Below are 22435 nucleotides of genomic sequence, written 5' to 3'. Positions count from 1 at the left end.
CAGGAGTCAGCAGAACTATTTAAAAATATATATATAATAATAAATCACGATTCTAAAGAGTCAAAACAATAACTCCAGGCTCCAGGCAGGCATCTAGCCAGAACCCTGGCCACTTCTCCATTCGGGGACACCTGCAGGAATCATGAGGACCCCCATTTGGTAGCTACTCTCTCTCTTTGGTGTCTGAATGCAATTGGAGTGATAAAAAGAAACTAGCCCAAAAGAAACAGCCCAATTCTGCTCCCTTTTTCTGAAGCAAACACCCACCTCCCATCCGTCCGACAAGCCCAGGCTGGAGAATATTAAGACATAGGATTCATACCAGTTGTGTTGCATTGATTTAGTGAGGTGTTTCCAACTGTTGAAGTAAGTTGTTATTGTGAGAAACAAAGTTGTGTTTTTGCAGTAGAGAACTAATTTTCTGTATTCCAAGGTAGTTGTATAGTCATAATAAGGAGAAATGCTAAGTAGGTAAGTGGACAGCAGAAGGCTTCACTGTTCCAAAATAAGGTAGAAACTTGAGAAAAACAGGATGAGCAGTGTGAGAACAGTAGAACAAAGATCACAAGTTCTCAAAACATAAGAAAGGAGAAATTAAAGGGTTGAAAAAAAATAAAGAAAAAATATACATATGTGGTATAAAGGAGCATTGAGTAGCTTGTGAACCTGTAGTACTTAGCCAATGAGGAAACAGGGGAGGTGATCACGCATCGGGTAATAGGGAATAAAAGGTTAGGATTTGTTTACTAAAATGTGCTCCTGATTGACAGGATGCCCGCCATTGCAATTGCAAATAAAATAGCTTCACAGAAGATCGTGTCTGAAGAAAATTATTTGAGATTTTTCTCACGTTATCTTATTAAAAATTTGCAAAGTTTAGAAGAACCTGGCAGTGCCTTGTGGTGCTGTGCAATGGGGGGTTTATGGGCATATTTTGGAAAGGGAACTCTGCAGGCAACTCTGTTTGCAGAAAGCCCCCAGTGATTATGAACAAGGCTGCTATGAATCCTGGGGGTCTTTCAGGGTCAGCACTAATACAGCCTTCTAGGTCTTTGGAAAATACAATTTAATTAAAAAAATAATAATAATTTAATGCAGCTCGGATGATGAAAATGATTCTGAGGAAGTGGGAAATAGTTGAAAATTATAAAGGTGAAATTCAGTAATGATAATGTACAAAGTCACATCGGGGAAGGAAAACAAAACAAAACAAACTGAAACTGACGGAGTGTTAATGTGGTAAACTATAAATCAGTAATTTGTAACCTTATACCGTTATTGCAACAACAAAAGAATAGTGTTCCATTTGTGCAGTAACAAAGTCCTGCATAGAATAAACCCCTTCTTTCAGGGTGATACAGACAAAGCAAAGGGAACCCAAAACGACTAATAAAAAAATAGCAAATTTTATTAAAAAACATGACTCGTGAGGACAAGTTTGAAAGAACTGTGCACATTTATTGGAAAAACCAACACCTCAGGTGCCCTGAGGCACATGAAGCATTTCCAGCTGCGAGAAGCGCTCAGCCACCCCTCGCCGGCGGGCCCCCCTGGGCGCTCACGCACCCCGCAGCACCCGGGGCGACCCCACAGCATTTTTCCGAGAAAACCTCGGGAATCGGGAACCGCTGAGGGGCTAGGTGAGGAGCTCGGCGGCCGCCCCACACGAGGCCGCCACCGGCGCCCCGCAGCAGGCCAGGCCGCAGAGGCGGTTGGCAGGCGCGCGGGGCATTGTGGGCAGGGCGAGGAGCCGCGCCGCCATTTTGTCTCTGTCACTCCGGCGGCGGCGCGGGCGCTCGGGGAGGAGAAGGCGGCGCGGAGCCGGCGTTTGGCGGCGAGGATTCGGCCCGGACGACGCGATGATATCGGCCGCCCAGCTCCTCGATGAGCTTATGGGCCGGGATAGAAACCTGGCCCCGGATGAGAAGCGCAGCAACGTGCGGTGGGACCACGAGAGCGTGAGTGCCGCGGGGCCGCCTCTCCCCTCCCCTCCCGCCCTCCTTCAGGGCCCGGCCGGGAGCGAGGAGCGAGGCCCTGGGCCCGCATCGCCCCCGGGGGCAGCAGCAGAGGGGCAGGGCTGGGGTGTGCAGGCCGATAGGGGGGTTCCTAAGGCTGGGGTAGGGGCTGCGGGGCCCTCGGTGCGGCCCTCAGAGGCTGCGGCCCTCCTGCATGGCGGCCGCGGGGCGGGAAGCTCCGGGAGCCCTGAGGTGAGGAGGAGGAGGATGAGGAGGAGGAAGGTCCCGCCGTAGGGAAGCTGAGGGAATGGGGTGGTGTTGGGGCCTTGTGTTTGGGTTTCAGTCTGAGGGGAGAGAGGGTGTGTTGGGAGCGGTGTGGAGAGATGGGGAAGTTTGGGGGGGGGTGTGAGGGAGCTGGGTGTGTTTGGGGGCGCTGAAATGAGGCTGGTAGGGGCAGAAACAAAACTTCCTTGGAGCTTGCTGGCTCGTACAAAGGGAGGCGGGACGGGTGTTAGGGGTTTGAAGCACAAGTGTCGCTGGATCTCGCCCCGAACGTGGTGTTGGGGGAGGAAGCACGCAGGTTGGGGTGCAGGCATCCTGACTGAGCAGCCTGGAGGATAGCGAAGAACGACTTTTGAAGCAGCATTTAACAAACAAAAACTTGATTCCTTTTGTACTTTGTCAGTCAGGATAGTGCAGTGTCGAGAAGGGGGGAAGGAGATGGGGACTAGGCTAAATAGTGTTATTACTTAGTACTACTTAACGTGTTTTTTTCATTAACATCGTGATGTCATTCGTATTCTGCAATAAACAGCTCAGACAAGACTTCTTTTGTGTTATTTGGGACTTTTTTTTTTTTTCTGGGACATAGTTGAGTTTTAGTGAATGACGATTTTTATTGACATCCATCCTAATGGTACTGCAGCCGACTTCTGAAAAAAATCAGCAGTAATTACAAAGTTCCTTAGCTGTTTCTTTGGGAGATATGAGAACTCTGCTGCAATATATATTTTTTTTTCATCATTCACGATGTAGCTGTGTGTTGCAGTATATGTTGAAAAAAAAAAAGCGTCGCAATTAGGATAGCTTGTTTGTTACGGTTGGTAGGAATTGCTGTAGTTTAAGCTGCAAGTAGTGTGCAGTTGAACTACCTGGGGCTCCTCCCACCTTAGTATTTTCTTGGGATGTTTTTAAATTGTGTCAGAAGGGAGAAATGCTTGCTTTTGGCTGTTATATGTTGCATCTGCATCCCACGGGTTGGAATTTTATGTTTTCAAACAAAACTTGTGTTATTTTAGAGATGGCTGAAACACGTGTTTCTCTGAGTGCATGAGATAAGGACAGATGCCTTTCCTGCTCTAGACTGGAAAATTCAAGCATTTTTTTAAATAATTCCTGCTTGAAAAATGCTGCTATGTAGTTAAGTTGTTAGTGTCAGAAGAAAACTGTGAGTCTGAATTTCTTAATGTCCTTCTAGACCTTTTTAACCAAAGATCATTATTCAGTTGGGTGTTCAGTTAAATACTTTCTTTTGATTCTGAACTCAAATAGGGATTGTTCAGCCCTGCAAATAGGAAGTAAATGGCTTGAGCCGGAATCTGGTTAAGATGACTTCTATCTTTAAAAAGGGATTTTTTTAACTATGTTAGGCTGAAGATATTTGCTATAACTATCGGGATCTATCTTTAAGGTGTTTTTAATTTCTTTATTGTTTATTTTTAGAGACAGGGCCTTGTCTATTCTTCCAAGTCCCCCTTGGACAATTTAGAAAGTGGAGAGCTGTGCTCTCTCCGAGGCCAGCAGCAACTTTACAGGCCGAGGGTTAAGCTTCAGCCTTGCAGGAGCTGCTGTTACATTTGTGCCACTCCTGATTCTATTTATGAGATTTATAGGACCATTATTAAACACAACCTCTCTGAAAGGAGGAATGTGTTAATAGATAGCTACAGTCAATTGATGGATTTGTAGCAGAAATTTACTGCTATTAAAACATAAAGATGTGTTTCAACTTTTAACTCTTTGCATCCCATAACAATTAAATTAGGAATGCTGACACGTTCAGCAATTGCAAATAAGGTTCAAATAGTAACATCCACTCATCTGCTTGACTGCTGTTTTATTTTTCAGGTTAAATGCATGTTAGTGTCCCCTCTGGTAAAATGACGTATCTGTCAACATGGGGCCTTTTCATTGTAAGCATGTTGTGCTCTCATACCAAAATTTAAGATTTTGTGTCACATATCATCAATTTTTAGATGTGGAACGTTATCAAAAACAAGCTCATCCCTGTTTATCATCTGTAACTTACGGATGGGCAGATAAAAAAACAAAACAACAAAACTGCAGAAGATGCAATGTAATACAAGATAGGAATAGGTTGTTAGGAAGTTATGAAAGCAGAGTGTGATAGCTGAGCATTTATTTGCAGTATTAATGAAATGTGTTTATCATATATTGAAAAGCCTTTAAATTCTTGTTTTTATAACTTCTACGTGACTAAAGTCTTTAATCTTAAGACATTGCCATCCCAGGTGCTGTATATTTCAGTATTCCAGAGTCTTTTGGGATGATCAGTTCTAGATCTAGCATAAAGGCTTCCTGTTTTGTGTGTAGCAGGAAATTATTAGTAGCATATGTTCTAATCTTTCTGCTAACTGTCGTATCCGTGACAAGTTGTATTTCTGGAACAGTAACTAAAAAACTGCACTGATTCAAGCATTCTAGTTTATTGTGCCACCTATGCAAGACAAGTCGATGAGTGATGGTGTGAGAGTTCTGAGGCTGTTCTACAGCTCAAGGACGGCAAGCGTTGGCTACCTGCGTTTCATGGATTGTTTTGAGATTGTGATGGTTTCTTCAAGGTAAATACAGCATTTTAGAAAGTAGGGAGAGATGGAGAGCAGTTACAGACAAATGACTGAGCAATTATCTGTGATAGGCATACAGTTTTTCAAGATACAGATTCTATATTTAAAATATGATTTAGTGGTGTCAATTGTTTACAATCTATTACATACTTTTTTTTAATGCCGGAAGACCTAAATTGGTTTGCATCTAGTTAGAAGCTCAGAACTTACTCCTCTTTCTTTTGATTTTCTTTTTTGGAACTTGACTTAATTTGTACTTGTTTGGGTAGAATATTGTTATTGGGAAGGTTATCTTTAAGAGCCAGTTTGGGGGAAGGACTTAGCTGTTCTGGGTGGGGGAGCATTGCTTACAAAACCTGTGGTGCTTGAGAACTGTAAGGGTTCAAAGAACTCGTCTACATGAAGCAATTTTCTCTTTTTTGTTGTGTAGGTTACAACCTGGATATTATTCTCTGCCTTTTTACTAGGTCTTGTGTGCCTAAAGGAATGCGCTTGTAGAATTGTTTACTACAATTCTACTCTTGTAGAACAGGAGCATGTTAGTGTAGAAGTGTTAATGGTGTAGAGCTGTCGGTAGTTTTTGTCTGGGGGAAAGCTTTGAATTGGTCACAGCGCTTGATGAGCTATCTGGTTTTGATGCCAGCTTTCACAATTCGAACTGAATGCTACTTTCCCATCTCCAAGGGATTTTAAGGATTAGTAAATTTGTGATGAAGTGGAGAGTTCCAAGTGTCCATTTTCATTCCAGTGTGTTACTGAAATACATGTATGACATCTGAGGACTTTGAGACAGGAGCCACGGCTAATCCTGCTGCAACAAAGTGCTGACAACATTCTGCTCAGTCCAGCTTCTTGATAGCAGAGTCATCAGAATAATTTTTGGGAAAAAAGTTCATTATCTGCATGGCTAAGTAGCCATGCTCATCACCTGTTGTCCTGTTTATGCAAATACGGAATATATTTCCATATGACGTCTGAGTAGTGCTAAGTGCAGCAGTCTGATAAGCTACGGATGAGTAATGCCATTTGAAGCATATCACCTCTGGTTCAGCCCTTTAATGGCTCTGTGCTTCTTCAGCCGTTTCTTGGCCCTTTCTATTCCTGTTTGTGATTGACTACTTCAGACCAGCTGTAAAGTGCAGCTGGCTGGTAGCTATCTCCAGCCTGTCAAGGCAGATGTAACATAAAGTGAAGCTAACCCTGGATGATAAAGTTTTAAGATAGCTGCAGGATTCTCTCAATTAATGTTTTTCCATCAAAGCAAAACCAATTGAAGAACATAATGAAATAGGTGCGAGGGAGGGAGAAAACTGTGGCAGACACAGCCCAAACCACTGTGATACCAGTATTTCACTGCAGGCTGTCTCTGAGGAGAGAATGTCAAGGACTTCACTAGGTACCATAGCATCCAGAGCTAGCAGAAAATTACTGCAACTTTTCAGTGATTTTCTTTAATAGTTAATACAGTGTCTGACACAAGTTTAAGCTATGTATTCTAGTGGTGGTCACTACAGCTTTTGGTACTTCTTCCTACCATCAGCTGGTAAGAAGAGGCTTTTTCCAGAAGTGCTGCTTCATAAGGTCATTTAAATTTTTTGTTTTGTTTTGTCAGGCTTCTGACTCTAATAATTTTCCCTTTGCTCTTTTTGTTGCTAGTTTCAAAACTGTTCCAGACCAGTTTGCGGAGTTTTTGAGCATGCAGCTATGAAGACTTCCTATAACTCTTTCCCAGCAGAATATGGTCAGGCTGTTATTGTTGTGCTTTTTGTGTCCTAGGAAATTCTCTGATTAATCCCAGCAGTTTTTCTTGGGAAGTGCCTTTTCACTGACCCTGTACTTGGTTGTGAGGTCAAGAAAATGAAATGGAAGGGAAAGAGATCCTAGAAATAGGAAATGCTATTTCTTTTAACAGAGGAGCTCATCTGCAGTCTGGTTTCTTGAAACAGCTTGACGCTTAAGTGAGATTGTCCAATTTCTTTTTCCTCATGGCCTCCTGAGAAGAAAAAAAATTGTGATTTTTGTGTGGTTGTTTTTAATTATTCGCTATAAATTGTTTCAGAGAACAAGCTTAGGTGGTCTTATGACTTACTGCCAAAGCCTCTGCCAGTAATTCTGAATGTCTGCAAAGAAGGGCGAGTAAGTCTCTGCATAAGCTGCTTTTAAGAGGTGCTGAATTTAGTCCACCCTTAGCAGGTGCTGTATTTTTTGCCATTTTTTTGGAGAGCACTGTTACTTGAGATTTTGTCTCCAAACAGTAGGCCTTTGGTGTTACACCTGCACGTTTGCTGTGATGCCTGGTTGTAGGGAGACCCATTCAGCTTTACTCATGCAGCTTTTCAAGATGCTTCTGTTCTGGACCAGTCAATCTTGCATTGGCAGTGCAACTGATATTGAAAGGTTTGTACAGTCAGTGATTTATTTTTTTTCTTGGTTCTCCCCAGGAATTCAGTGTTTCTTCAGACAGCACTTAAAGCAGGTGAGAAGTAAAGCCGCTACAAAGCTGTTTTCAGAATGGCTCTGCCACTTTAAATCTGCAGTCACCAGTTTTACTTGGATTAGAGTTAATTCCCAAAGTATAGTCATACTACTCAGACAAATTCATTTTCCACTCATGCTTTGGAAGTATTGTTTTTTTATGCCCCATATAGCTTTTGTATGACCTGAAGATACTTAAACTTTAATTAGTGGTTGTTGGAATATATACAAAGCCTTAGTTGCTGTGCTTTTGTTTTGTTTTGGTTTTGCTATGGTGCTGCTTTGTAGAAATGCCACAGTGACATCACAGAAACAGCCACCTAAACTATAGCCCTGTGAGATGTATATGTGTGTATAAGTAAGACATTTTCCTACCTCTTTGTGTTGAAATTCTGGTAAGATGCTTTTTCACTGTATTTCACGTGAAATATTTAGCAGGGTTTGAATTCAACAGACTAAGTCTAAATTGATTTCTTTTAAACTGTTCTTTTGTCAAGAAGCTGTATCGTGTTCTCTTAGGTTTGTCCTCTTTGGGTCCTCTGTGGGTATTCTGGATAAAATTATGCAGATGTAAGAAAAAATAAGGAGGAGAGAATTGTTTTAATAACATTTTTATTTTCATATATCTATTATGGCTTTTAAGAAGATAGTCCTTTTGAAAATCAAAGTTTTCTGGGAGATGTCCTGCTTTACTAAATACTAATTTCAAGTTATTCTGAGACATTCATCCATGCCATTGGAGCTGTTTCAGAAGAAGAGACACAATTGTGTGTGCCGAATCCATCTTTGTCTTCTGTTGTTAAAAGTGGGAGATGAGCAAAAGTTCCTAGAAAACAGGTGGCTAGTTGAGGAAAACTGGTCATACCCCAGGTGAGAGGTGCTTGCTTTCTTAACTTGGAAAAAACATGAGGCACAATTAAGTGACAAAATTTTTCCCCTTGAGACCATGGTGTGTATTGGATAAGATACTAGCATACGCTTAATTTCTGGTCAGTCTGTTGCTGCTTGCACACGTAGCCTGGGTGTTGCTCCTTTCCTGAGGATTCATCAATGAAAAGCTCCAGAGCAAAGCGGAACTTCAAGCTGATACAGCTTGCTGTCTCGGAGGATATGAGTTAAAGCCTGACTGCTTCTGACATTTAAGCTAGTAATGTAGCAGTAACAGAGCTACTTTACTGATTTGGTTGTGCTGGGCAGGGGTTTTTGTTCTTCTGTGTAGCTGCAGTCACTGAAGCATGGTTAGGTGAAGAATTAACTGAAGTGCAAGTGATTGGAACCAACTCTGGAGTGAAGGCATTGTTTCTGAAATCCTGACGGTGGTGTTGATCTTAAAGTGAGGGGAAGCTTAAGATAAAAACACGCTTCGCTTTTTCCTTCTACACTAAAGATATGGGTAGCTTCCCCCCCCCCCCCCCCCCCCCCCCCCCCTTGCTTTAGTTCTCTGCAGATGCTCTGTCTTTGTGAACTTCAGAAAAAGGGAGTGTTATCTGCATGGCCTGACTGCAGAGAGTAAAAGAGGTGTTTTTTGTTTTGTTTTGTTTTGTTTTTTAAACCATCTAGACTTGAGACTATTTACTGTTGGGGAATTAGCTTTTTTTGTTGTTTTCTGGTTGGCTGGTTAACGCTGTTGCTTTTTTTCCATAGATCTCAAAGTATTTTCAGTGAAAGCATGGGTTGTGGTTATAAAAATTATTACTGCCTGCTGTATTTAGTGCCACAGTGGCCTAACCTGGATCACAGGAGCAGTATTTACATTATGCAATAAATTACTTTTTTTTTCCCTTTTTTTTTTTACGCCCACGGGCTGTTGTAGAAAGCTTGGTTGTGTTCCTGTGTAATTGCAAAGCAGTCAGTCCAATTTTAACCTCCGTAGTCTGATTTGCAGTCTGGCAGTTAGCATGGAAAAATAAATCACTGTAATTTGAACAACTGGTGTCACAGGCACTACGCGAGGTGGTTGTGTGGGGTAGGTCTTGGATCCCTACTCACACCCACTTGTTCAGATGCTTCAAAATACTTTTTAGGAAACAGTATGCTGCTGCTCTTTGTCCGCAGCATGAGTGTGTTAGAGCTAGGCTGTAACACCCAGTAGCAATTACTAGATTTGCCAAATATTAGGAAGTGGTGTAACGTATAGGAGGTGTTAGAAGAATTTACAGGCTAATTTTGGATCAGCAATTCATTAAAAATTAATGGTGATCAAGTCTGGGGAAGGGTCTATTAAATAAATAATTGTTCACAATCTCTGGTGACCCTCAAGGGTGAAAGTATTCCTGATTTGAATCCAGTTGGCTTTTCTAATGGATAAAGATACAGGAGACGTCTGAACTTCAAGATCTGACCAACTCTGCTAATTAAGCCGATGTACATGGACGAGTATAAATCTGTATAAAAAAAATAATGAACATCTTCTGTGCACGTCTTCAGAAGTACACAATATATTCTTTGCATGTCGTTCTTAGAGTAGGAATTTGTAAAAGCATTAGATTGAAGTGCAGGGAAGCTCTTGAATAGTTCGTGAAGTTACCTTGTATGTTCCTAGGTCTCATAACTGACACCAGAATCCCCAGCCCTGAGGCAGTGCCTCTCGCTTTGAGTGCTGGTGTCTCATAGTTACCTAGCCAGCAGTGTTGAAGGGATAGAGGCTGAATACAAAGTTCTTACAGATGAGCAGAGGACAACTTGCTGTCCTGCTTGCATGACAGGCATTTTCACAGTTAAAGAATTGCACAGCAAGTTTTTTTTAATACTTCAGTCTTTTCAAAATAACAGGTTACCTTGCAGTTACAAATAGGTTATGCCTGTTATCTTAACTATTCAGAAGTAAAATTAAGTTTTTAAGAATTAAAAATTTTAAAAATTTAAATTTAAAAGTTTAAAATTTAAGTTTTTAAGAATTAAAATTAAGTTTCCATCCCTGGAAGTCTTCAAAAGATGTTTAGATGTAGAGCTTAGGGATATGGTTTAGTGGGGACTGCTAGCGTTAGGTCAGAGGTTGGACTCGATGATCTTGAGGTCTCTTCCAACCTAGAAATTCTGTGATTCTGTGATTAAGTAACACCATTGTGTCAAGGGAGAGTTGGAGTTCTTGGTGTTTTGTCATTAAGACGCACATTGTAGCACTTGCTGATGCCAAGTAACACAAAGATAGGGGGGTGTATGCTGGTAAAATTTTTGGAAGTCTTGCAGAGGGTACAGAGGGTCTTTTTACACTGTAATTTAGAAAACAGAAATGATCACTAAAAATTGTCAATTCCTGAGGGAAGAAAAAAAAAAAGCTTTTTTTTTTTTTTTTTTTTCTCTTCTTTCAGGTTTGTAAATACTACCTTTGTGGCTTTTGCCCAGCTGAATTATTCACAAATACCCGTTCTGATTTAGGTAAGTGTATCTGTCTTGTCATTTTTATTCATGTAAATATAATTACAATTGACCTTCTCTGTGTAAATATTTTTACTGGTGAATGCTCTGTCAAAACACTTTGGAAATAGCCTTTTTAAGGATTGCCAGTGACACAATATATTAAGATTAATATTTTTTCCAAATCCTTCTTCTAAGTGGGGAAAAATATATTTTTAATGGCGTAAGCTAAATTATTGGGTGTGGAGTAGTTTTCTTCTCCTAACATGTTGTCTCCTAATTTGTTTATGCTACCTGGGTAGTGTTTTAACTTATTTTATTGTCACTCTATGTTTTTGAGCTTATTAATTTGAGAGAATTGTACTGTAATAATTACTGCTTAAGGCCTTCTCTAAGTTATGTGTAGCTTTCAAGCTATGGTATGTGAACAGCATGTAGTTTAGAGAATGCCACTAGGAAAAACTTGCTTCTTTTTTTAGTGATAAATTCCAACTCCACTGAAGAATTTGATAGACTGAGGAGGGTGGGAGAATTTCAGCATGGCTACCCTTCATGATCACAGGATACATACCTCTTAATTTTACTCTGAATATAAATACTTCGTTCTTTATAATAAAAATAGATAATTAATGTTTGGAGTTTAAGAAAGTGCTTGATGAGATTATCTTTAATATGTAAGTTTTCCGTTTTTAAAGGCCTCAAAATATTTTTGTGTGTAGTTTTACTGACAAAGAAAGATCTGGAAATTCTGTTTTATATTACAATTTTACAAGTCATTCAGAATTCCCTTTGTTTTTCTAATTACTATGACATATTGGCATTCTTTCTTTGAAACTCCAAGCAAAAGAAGCAGAAATGCAGATATAAAATCCCTGGGAACAGTTAAAAGATCTGTTCTGTCTAGGTGTGCAAACAAATGCCAATGATGTGAGAATTCGGCAGTCAGGAATGCAAGCTTAAACTTTTTGTGTGGTCTTTTTAGGTCCTTGTGAAAAGATTCATGATGAAAATCTGCGTAAACAGTAAGTATGCTGATCAATATGCTAATGCAAATAGCATTCCTAGTATGTTTGAAATTTGTAATAGCAAGCTAACCATGAGAAACTAATTGCTTATTCATCTACACAAACATTTATTTAAACATATAATATTCAGTTACCTCCAGCAACAATTTAAAACAGTGCAATGTGTCGCTTGTTTTTTGTGTACTATGAAGTGATGTGACCTTTCATTTTAAAAACATTTCACCAGGTACGAGAAGAGCTCTCGTTTTATGAAAGTGGGCTATGAAAGAGACTTTTTGCGCTATTTACAAAGCTTACTTGCAGAAGTAGAACGCAGGATTAGAAGAGGTCATGCTCGTTTGGCGCTGTCACAGAATCAGCAGTCTTCTGGGGTGAGTCTGGAAGAATCATTGAGGCAAATAATTTTTCCTCTAGGTAACACCTTCACATTCTCTTTACCTTGGCCTCAAATGTTGTGTTCAAGGATGGAATTTTGTTTGGAGGAATTAGCTTGAATAGTTTACTCTTGCCGAGTGAAGCAAGTTCTGTGTTGAGAGGTGTTTCATATGTTAGAATAGATAATTATTGGTCTTCATGGGAGAAGACGCAGGAGAAAGTTATTCCTGACGTGTCTGGAATATGAGAAAATACCTTTGAAACATACAAATTGCTGTCTTTTTCTTTAAACTTAAATATATATAAATGAATGACACACTTGTACTGCTCCGCAGGCAGCAGGACCTACTGGTAAAAATGAAGAGAAGATTCAGGTGTTAACTGACAAAATTGATGTACTACTACAACAGGTGAGTTTTATACCCTATAACAGATCTCTTGCTTTCATTACTTGCTTAATAATCAGGTTTTTTATTGTCCTTCAGATTGAAGAACTAGGTTCAGAAGGGAAGGTGGAAGAGGCACAAGGAATGATGAAACTTGTTGAACAGCTAAAAGAAGAAAGGGAATTGCTGAGGTCTACAACTTCAGTAAGTAACATGTTCGTAGTTCTGTCAGTTGTACTTGAAAATTTGGTGCAACATTTGATCCCTAATAACGATGTCTTTGCGCTGAAAGTGTGAAAGTTACGGGCAGCATTAGGCGGTAACTTGATGCTTATGTGTGCTGATTCAGTGTGCTGTCTTGAGAGTGGTTTTCATGCGCATAAATTATGAAAATAATTAAACAGCAATTCTAGAGGTGTGCGTTCAGCTTACACTAGTTCAGATCTTAGTTAAATTTTGTAGTGTAGCCTCGTGTTGTTTTAAGTTGTCAGACATCCAAACACCGCACAGCTATTTGCTCACCCAGCTTCGGTGTCATCCACAAATCTGCTGAGGGTACACTTAAGCCCACTGTCTGTGTCACCAGAAAGACGTTAAAATAGTAAAATAGTGCCAGCCTCCATACAGACCCTTGAGAGATATCCCTTGCCACTGGTTGCCACCTGGACATTGAGCTGGTGACCGCAACTCAAGCTCATCAGTTGGTGTTAGAAATAACTCTATAAGAGAAGACTGAGTTTTATTTTCCTTAATCCTGAGATTGCTAGGAAGCTGCAGATAACTAATCCTTTGCAGTGAGGAATAAGGTTTGTTTCAGCTGTTTTCTAGTTGACTCTTTCTTTGTGGCTCACATGGAATGGGCATTTGTAGCCTGTTCTTGCACTGTTCGTCCTAGCAGGTACGATGCTCGAAATACAAAGTATGCAGTGAGGAATTTCAGTTTTCACTAGTGAAAATTATTCAACAATATTAGTAAAGTATTAAAAAGCATTAAAGTATTAGTGCTATTCAACAATAAGAGTAAAGTTGTAAAGATCTTCGCTATCGTGTGTCCAAAAAAAATAATGTTTCTTTTTTTTTCATCTAATATGTTCTTTTGCAGACAATTGAGAGCTTTGCCGCCCAAGAGAAGCAGATGGAAGTTTGTGAAGTTTGTGGAGCCTTCTTAATTGTAGGAGATGCACAGTCCAGGGTAGATGACCACTTGATGGGAAAGCAGCACATGGGTTATGCCAAAATAAAAGCTACTGTTGAAGACCTAAAAGTAAGCATGTCTTAAGTTACTGAGCATAAAAATTGCTCAGAGGATTCCTATGGTAAAGAGAAGGCCGGCCACTGGACTTCCTCAAGTGTTTGAAATACTCCAAAGATAGTATATAAAAATGAAATGGAATCCTGCTCTGCACATTTAGCATTGTGTTTGCACTGATAGTCTTCATTTTACGTGATTATACTGTATGTAAGTAAAGAGGTAAACTCAGGAGTTTGATGTGGCCTTTGTTAACATCTGTAAGGCCTGTGTTCCTGTACTAATGACAAGCAAAAAAAAAAAAAAGTGTTCTCCATGAGAAAGGAGGCAAGTTTCAGTGATTTTCAAAAGTGCTTCTGTGTAGACAGTCCTTTGGACAGAATTAAAATATTTTAAAAGCTTAAACTTCTGCATCTTGAGATTGTTTGAACTAAGTCATATTGAATGACTTACCTTGAATAATCTTAATTTCTTCCCATGAACTTTTCTTTAAGGAAAAGTTACGAAAAAGAACAGAAGAACCTGACCGTGATGACAGGCTAAAGAAAGAGAAACAAGAAAGAGAAGAGAGAGAGAAAGAGAGGGAACGGGAAAGAGAAGAGAGGGAAAGGAAGAGGCGACGTGAAGAGGAAGAAAAAGAAAAAGAGAGGGCCCGTGACAGAGAGAGGCGTAAAAGGAGTCGTTCCCGGAGTAGACATTCAAGCAGAACATCTGACAGAAGGTGCAGCCGTTCACGAGACCACAAAAGATCAAGAAGCAGAGAAAGAAGGCGGAGCAGGTATGGGAACAAAATATTTTCACATAACTTTTCCAGATGTTAAAATCTTGTGAGGACCTTATCTGTCAGCCTGGGTCACATCACTGATTCATTAGCTTCACTGTTCTTATCTAATTTGTAGACATGCTTTACTGGTTCTAGGGTTAAACAGGTTTGGATGCATATTTATTGTCTTCCGTCTGTTTTTGGAAGTAGATAACACCGTTGTGGTGAATGAAGGAGCTTTGAGTATGCTGATATTTCCAGAGGACAGGGTCTAGTTTGGTTTTGATTTCCTTTTCTCCGTGACCCCTCTATACCCTCTTAATTTTCCTTGGATTTTAATTTATAGTGGTGGATGTTCTTAAGATTTTTGTGGTTGGATGTTTGAGATGAAGAAGGCAATGTGAAGCCAGGTCTTACTTACTGAGAAATATTTGTATACAGTATGCTAAGCCTTGTTTTAAATACCTGTTTTTTGTGAATAATCAATGCATTGTAAGTGTAAACCAAGAGCAGTTTGTGTATTCTGAGTACCCGCTGACATTTGTATTTTACAAATTTTTTCTAAATGTTAAGGAGTCGTGACCGAAGAAGAAGCAGAAGCCATGATAGATCAGAAAGGAAACATAGGTCTCGCAGCAGGGACAGGAGACGGTCAAAAAGCCGTGATCGGAAATCTTACAAGCACAGAAGCAAAAGCAGAGAGAGAGAACAAGACAGGAAGTCAAAAGAAAAAGGTATGTTTGTGTGAAGACCAAATTAATATTAAGTTCTGTAAACAATATTTTCCTAAAGTCTCAAAAGCTTGTTGTCTTTCTGTCAGGGACTAAAAGTTCTTCTTAGCATCAAATTGGAATTGGTTTTATAAGCTGTATATGTTGCTGTTAACCCATTCAAAGCATTTTATTCTTTCCAGTCATTGTTAAAGCACATGCGTGTGTACATACACCCTGGTGTCCTCCTCTCATCTGTTAAGTAGTTTCTAAAAGCTTACAGCGTACTACTTTTGTCTGCAAATTAAGTGTGTGAGGATTGTGATGTATTTTAAGACCTGCTGACCTGTTTACATTTAGAAAAATATTTGCACTGTAATCAGTTTTTTTATGAGTGGGAATTCTTATTGTTAACAGGTATTTCTGTAATTATCCTTTACTGGTATGTGTTTTGTGAGAGATCTGTAGTTGTGTTTCTACCTGTAGCATCTATTACTTCTATACACTGTCATGTTCCTTTACTTTTCTTGCTTAACTACGCTTCTAGTTCTTTTTTTTTTCCAATCTATGACTGCAGTCCAAGATAAATCTTTGCAGAATTTCTCTGATGCTCTAAATTACAATTCCGTGCTCTCTCCCTGCCAGTCTTCTCCTTTCCTCCCTCCTGCTTGCCCCTCCCTCCCCCCCTTTTTTTCCCTCAATGAAGTGAGATTTGCCTTGTCAGTATTCAGGTGAGTCTCAAAGGAATGCTGTACTGCTAGTGCTCAGAATGCTTTATGGCAGTACATACATGTACGACAGCATTGATAGTGACTCACTGCTTCATCAAAGGCTGATATTCTGAAGCTGTACCTTTAAGTAGCATTTAAAAGAGCTGCAGAGAAAACACGAGAGATTTGCATTTGGTGAAAAAAAACGTTAATTCATTGTCATTGCTAAATTCCTACTTCAAAAGTCTTTGGAAAGTTCGGGAGGAATATAGTACTAACTTCTGGCTTAAACTACAGGCTTTGCTGGGGTACTGACTAATGTCCACTCCGAAACAGCCACCCCACTTCATCATCAGAGCTGACTGTCAATAATGGATGTAACAATTCTGTTATGTTTCTAAGGTACTTTTGAGGTTCTCTGGGATGAAAGGTGCTATGTGCATGTTTCTTGATTGCATAGGCCTGTTTGCTGTACCTTTTTCCATGTTGTTTTTTTTTTTTCAGCAGATTAATTCCTGAAATGTAGGTGATGCTTCGTGTGTTTTTGTTGCCTGATTCTCTTGGACCATTTTAATTTTTCTGATTTATATCACAGTACATCTTTAGTATTGATTCATCTCTGATTTTGCTTTGCCCTTTATTGGCAAGTGTTTTTTGCTGCCTGCTTGCTGGCAGTGGAACTGATGTGTAGTGTTTAAATTCAAACACAGAATCGTAGCCTGTATCTGTCCATTTGTTACTTTCTTCCTACCTGATGCTGTGCCTTTTTTTGCCTATTTTATGAACAGACTTCTGGTACTTGGTCAAGAATGTCCTCTTCAGTACTTTATGTGTATCTGTCCATATAAATAACTATACGTATTTATTCAAATTTGGTCTGTTTATTGCATTTATGGCTTTGCAGTTCTCTCCTGAATCTTTCCATAAATAGAGGAGTTAGTGAACCTTCTTCAGCATATCAGTATTTTTCGTTTAAACTTGACCAATTTCCTTGCTGGCCGTTTTATTTGTTGCTTGCTACCTTCTTCCTCCAGATATGAGAACAGTGGGGTGATGCTTGAGCTGTGATGAAATTTCCACCTGAGAAAATCAATAACTTCTTTTTTTTTTTTTTTAAAAACTATAACATTTATAGAAATATGAATAGGCCGTAGAGCAGGACCGTAATGCTGAAGAAGTTTGTGTCCCTCCCTCCAGTGAGAGGGAGAAAGAAAGGCAGGGAAAGCGATCAACGCTTGTGTGTTAAATACTGAATTTGTATGATGAAATTGTAAACACCATTACATCCTCACATTTGCCATGTGGCTTTGTAGGCAGTTAATTCAGCAGTTGGCTTTAGGGGTTCATATATCTGAAGCATGAGGCTGGCTACTCTAGTAGTCTTAACTACGTTTACTGCTCCATTGGGAATATTGGCTTCAGAATTTAATTGTCTTTATATATACCATTGATCTGCAATTACAGAAGCAGCAGCAAAGGCCTGACTTAATGCATGTGGTAGTGCCTTTCATCTTGAAATCTCAAACTGCTTTATAAACATGAAAACATGACTTAAAGGGGAAAAAATAAAAGCAAGTTACCCAAGACTTGCCCACTGTTACACAGTAAATCAGTGCCATACTTCGAAAATTCAGAAGTCCTGGCTTCTTGTTTACTAAAATACTGTGGAATGCTATGACCTTTCAAGGCTATAAGAAGACAGTGTATGTAAAAATGGAGACACAATTTCTGACTTGGGTTTCAGGAACAGGGAGACATTTGCTAAAGGAGAGGAAACTGACAATCAGAAAGACAAGTTGAGCATTAATGTAACTACTGTTGATGTAAACTAACCTCAGCATAGGTGGAATAAATAAGTGGAGAAAAAGAAAATCTGCTTTGCAAGTACCTTCATCTTATGAAGGGTTAACTTGCCACCAGACCACTTTTACTTGGCCCTTTACCTTCTGGATTCACAAACTTATATAAAAATAATTGAATTTGTGATTGTGTTTTCATGTTAGTCATTAAACCTCAGCAAATAATGTCAAAACACTCAAACTGTTGGTAATACAGGATATTATGTTTAACAAACTGACTTTACATTCTCTGAGTAGTAAAACCATTCACATTATCTTGGTAAGAATTCTTAAAGAATATTTCAGTTTCCCACATGAGCTCGAACAGAAAAATGTGCGTATGTTGAATTAGGAAGCAAAGTAAATACATGATTTTACCTAATAGATCACAGCTAAGGTAATATATGCGTAGTATCCACAGCAAACTAAGTGTATGTGCTTTTAAAGAAAGAAATCTGAAGGATTGAAAATGAAGTGAAGGAACTTAACAGTTGCTCCAGGATTTGAAAGTTTAGGTGATTGGGCTGTTGGATACACTTGATCAGTTCTGCTTGGCAAACTGGAGGTTTGCTATGGTAACACTATTTTATTATTGAAGGTGCTGGAAGAGTTTCATCTTTCATACCACAGGTTAATAGTAGTTTTTTTAACCTTAAACAAAATAATCCTTCCTGACCAAATTCAAGAAACAAAAGACAAAACAAAACCCTGCACACTGCACATCCATAGGGCTATTAAGATCTACCATATCTACATAGGACAGAAGATAAGATTATTGGACTGACTACTAGTCCTCTGCGGGGAAACAAGACTACTATTCCTCAGTGGATCTACGTGTGCATCGGAGATACCTATAAGACACAAAAAGAAGACTTTTTAACAAGGTTAGTTAGAGTGCAATCTACCTGCGGAGTTGCAAAACCGAGGGCAGACAGATACAAAATTTGTAGTTCTTCAGGTAGTTTTTTGGACGTCACTGTGTGCTTTCTCCAGGCACTGTGCACTGGATGTGCTGCTTCCAATGAAACCTCAGTAGTAGTGCTTTTAGGCAGTTGCCCTCATTTCTGCATGGGGGGTTTCCCCCTCCCTTTGGTGGTGTATTAAAAACAGTGAAGTTGGGATGTTGCTTCTGTAACGAAGCTTAATTTCTGCTTTGTCTTCTGAAGTATAAAAGTGTGTATCATGCCAGTCTAGGTGACAACATTGTTTAAAGTAACTTTCAGAGTGTTCAATCTGTGTGCTCCTGTTTTGGGGATATATATATATATATATATTTATATTTATTTTAATTGCCCAGATAGCAGGGAACAATCAGAAAAACAAGCATGAATGTTGTTCTGTATGATGATATCTGAGAGGTTGTTTTTTTATTTGTTTTTTTCTCTGAAGTGTCTTTACTAATGAAAGGTTTAATATTATGGTGTGTAGTAATAGAGGAGAAATTGTTATTTTTATTAAATTTGCAAATACTGAATTTACAGATTGAGGCATGTAGCTCTACTATTGAATGTTTTTCTTTCCATGGAAATACTTTTACTTCTGGCTTCCTTCCTCCTTTGAAGACTATTGAGGGAAAGACGAGTGTTTTTTCAGCAGTGTAGTGAACTCTTCAGTTGCCAGTCAGCTTTCTAATTCATGATGAAATTGTGGGGTCCTTTCCATTTTGCTCTTCTTTGTGTTTGGAAAATACTGCTTTTTATGTACCTTCCAAACTGTCTTTCCAGGCCTTTTTTGAGTGAATTAAAAATGCAGTTTTTATAGAATTGGGAATAAATAATGCTGACAAGCATACAGCTTATGTGACGCGCTGTCCAGTAAAGTTAATTTTGATTTCTACTGTGATCCCCACCTACAAAGCGAACTGTTCTCACGTATTGTTTGTTTCCTGAGTGTTTGTTTGGGGTTGCTAATTTTTTTTTTTAACTTGGTAAAGACTGACTTATTTGATAATGCGCTTATGCATTGTCCATACACATCACAAATTAAACTTGGGGACACAGAATCCTATAATAAGTAAGGAAGCCAATAGCCATGCATCGTATTTGCCTAACTTCTTGACTGCCTAGCTCCCCCCAGTTTGTATATTTCAGCAGACAGCTGCGTAGCTGCCTCTGTTAGATCTGTCCTTCTCCCCCTGCCCTTACTGTCCCCTTTACTTTTTTTTGGTACCCTGTCCATTGCAGGATGGTAGTTTGAAGCCTATTTCTATAACTTTGAGTATTACTGCTATTACTATAGACTACTGTATTATATAGAAAATAATTGTCCCATTTTGTATGCAATGTATCTCACATGTGCAATGTTTGTTTTTACTTTGAAATCCATGGTCAATGTCTTCTTTCATGGCAGAAAAGAGGGGATCTGATGATAAAAAAAGTAGTGTGAAGTCCAGTAGTCGAGAAAAACAGAGTGAAGACACAAATACAGACTCGAAGGAGAGTGATACTAAGAATGAGGTCAATGGGACCAGTGAAGACATTAAATCTGAAGGTGACACTCAGTCCAATTAAAACTGATCTGATATGACCTCAGATCAGACAGAGGTAAGTGCATTATTTCAAACTTTGATTAGGGCTTTTTGTTACTGTTTAACAGTGCAGCGTAAGTATGCACAGATGAAGATGGAACTAAGCCAAGTAAGAAGACATACTAAAGCACCTTCTGAAGGAAAAGACAGTGTAGTCCTGCAAAACATTTTGAGGTACATTGTTTTGTCTCAGCTATTTTGTAGCAGACTCGTGCCCCCATTAGTGTGCCTCTTTGGGACATATTTGTAATATAGTCACCATAGAAAAAATTAATTATCCTTTTTTTATTTGTAGGGATTTTGTTATCGTTTTTTAAAAAAAAGTTGCACTGTTTTTGTATTTAAGTCCATATTGTGTTGGTACATCAGCAGAAACTTTTGCTTTAATACTTAATATTTGAGGCACATGTTGGACTACTTTGTTTTTATATAAACTGCTAGTATTTCTTTGTCAAGGATGTTTCTAGTTTTTTTTGCTTTATTGCCTTGCATTCTAATGCAGTTTGTTCTGTAACTCGAGAGCCAGTAGCATTGGATTGATGGAAGTGTAGGGTTTATGAATTATTGCAGCTGACTACCATACCTCACACAGCGTTGGTGTTGTGAGCGGCCCATGAAAAGCCAAATTAAAAATCAAGGATTCAGTCAAACTAAGCAGGTACTCATGCCAGGTACTCCTTTCTCTACCCACATCCATGTTTGAATGCTGTTGCCTGTAATCTTTAAGCTTACTGTTGTGTTTTTGATTTTCAAGATAGTGAAAAGGACTTTTTATGTATTGTGTGAATACTGTAAATCTGATGTTAACAGAATGGAATTTTCTTTCAACTGTGTGTAGGGATGCAGTGGTGCCCAGAATTAGATATCTTTAAAGAGTTTAAAATGCAATAAACACTACATAATAATCGCCTTGTTACTTTCAATGCAATTCAAGTCTTTAAGAGGTATGTGTTTAATATTTCCTACTGCGTAGGAGAATTTGCAGTCAGCCGTAGCACAGAGAAGTGGAATGGCTGATAACAGACTTCTAAGGCAAATGTAAATAAAAGGCAGATGCCACAAGATGATTACAATGTTCATGGCAAGAATGTATACTGAAAACCTATTTGTTGGAAATAAAACTGTTAACATTAGGAGATGCAAATACTGTGTTAAAAAGAAAAGTTGGAAGTGTTTTCCCCACTCTTGATGTAGCTTCCTTACTTTCGCACAAGATTGTTTTAGTTCTGTTCCTGAAATAAGGAACTAACAATGATGCAGATGCAGCTGATAAATGAGGTTCTTGCAACATAAGCCATTAGTAGAGCTTCATTGTTTATGCTAGGAACCCTTGAACATGTAATGTTGGTCATTAAACTTTAGTGCTACATAATTGCTTCTAAAGCCGATACTGTTCAATGATGATGTTTTTGTAGAATTAAGATGACAGCTAACAACTGGGCCAGTATATAGGAATTGGTAAACTAAATGCTTTTTACGTTGTCTAATTGTCTGTTTTCCCAAAATTTTGCATTATAGGACTACTACGTGAAGAGTCTGCGAAGACGGCGGAAGACAGCTTAAAATGAAGATCTGCTTTAAAAAGAGGTGAAAGAAAGCTGTAGTGGCGTAGAAAAATATAAGTTGAGTTAGAATTTTTTTTATAAAACTTAATTCAGGACTGGTGTTTCCTGCCAGAGTTCAGAAAGATGTGTTGATAGCACATATGCTACTGAGAATATAAGTCCTGTATCCTTTTTTTCTTTAAGACTTTTTAAGATAAGAAACCAACATAACCTGAACACATGGCTTGCTCAGTGTTTAATTGCAAGTTTTCATTCTTGGACTTTAAAACACAAGAATAAATGTTTAGTATTTGTGTGAATCGAACTAAAATGAATCCCATTTTTACAACTAAGCTATTCCTAGCTTCTTGATATACGAGAAATGGAAATAAAGTATCTTTGAATTTCTGTTACAAATTTGATTGTCTCTGTCATTGAACATTTAATATTAAGTAAGTTTCTTTCCTAATAAATTTACTCATGTCTTCAAGCTTAGTCCACTAATTTGGATGTTTAGTTATTCTGTGGTGGTTGGGGTGGTTGTCTTTGTTTGTTCTGTGCCATCAGTTAGTATTTCCTTCACCCTTAGTTCCCATCAGTTACTGTTGTTGGATTCTGTGTCCCCTATAGTGTGGCTTATTCTGCAATTGGTTA

At 38.9% G+C, this 22435-nt stretch overlaps 1 protein-coding gene across 8 annotated transcripts; it reads left to right on the top strand.

The window, feature by feature from the left end:
* The first annotated feature begins 1770 nt into the window (after positions 1–1770).
* Positions 1771–22358, top strand: LUC7L3 (LUC7 like 3 pre-mRNA splicing factor). 8 transcript variants are annotated; one of them, XM_032199482.1, is made up of 13 exons: positions 1771–1958; positions 10609–10675; positions 11637–11676; positions 11906–12050; positions 12390–12464; positions 12540–12644; positions 13531–13704; positions 14184–14467; positions 15026–15186; positions 20060–20200; positions 20306–20411; positions 20830–20895; positions 21756–22343. In XM_032199482.1, the coding sequence occupies exons 1-12, from the start codon at positions 1860–1862 to the stop codon at positions 20852–20854; spliced, it is 1422 nt and encodes a 473-aa protein (XP_032055373.1). In that variant the 5' UTR covers positions 1771–1859; the 3' UTR covers positions 20855–20895; positions 21756–22343. The 8 variants fall into 8 exon arrangements, with proteins under 8 accessions (XP_032055373.1, XP_032055372.1, XP_032055374.1 ...); XM_032199481.1 differs by having other exon boundaries at positions 20830–22355; XM_032199483.1 differs by lacking the exon at positions 20830–20895 and having other exon boundaries at positions 21756–22339.
* Positions 22359–22435: the final 77 nt, after the last annotated feature.

Source organism: Aythya fuligula, chromosome 18 (assembly GCF_009819795.1).
Source record: "Aythya fuligula isolate bAytFul2 chromosome 18, bAytFul2.pri, whole genome shotgun sequence".
In the NCBI taxonomy this organism is placed as follows: Eukaryota; Metazoa; Chordata; class Aves; order Anseriformes; family Anatidae; genus Aythya; species Aythya fuligula.
Note: the sequence above shows the minus strand (reverse complement) of the source record. Positions and strands in the feature narration are given on the sequence as shown.

Bases quoted from the DNA above. Each gene is read 5' to 3' on its own strand.
- LUC7L3 (XM_032199479.1), top strand. From the start codon at position 1,860: ATGATATCGGCCGCCCAGCTCCTCGATGAGCTTATGGGCCGGGATAGA. The intron at 1,959-10,608 runs GTGAGTGCCGCG...CTCTTCTTTCAG, and splicing joins TGCGGTGGGACCACGAGAGC to GTTTGTAAATACTACCTTTG. The intron at 12,465-12,539 runs GTGAGTTTTATA...ATTGTCCTTCAG, and splicing joins TTGATGTACTACTACAACAG to ATTGAAGAACTAGGTTCAGA.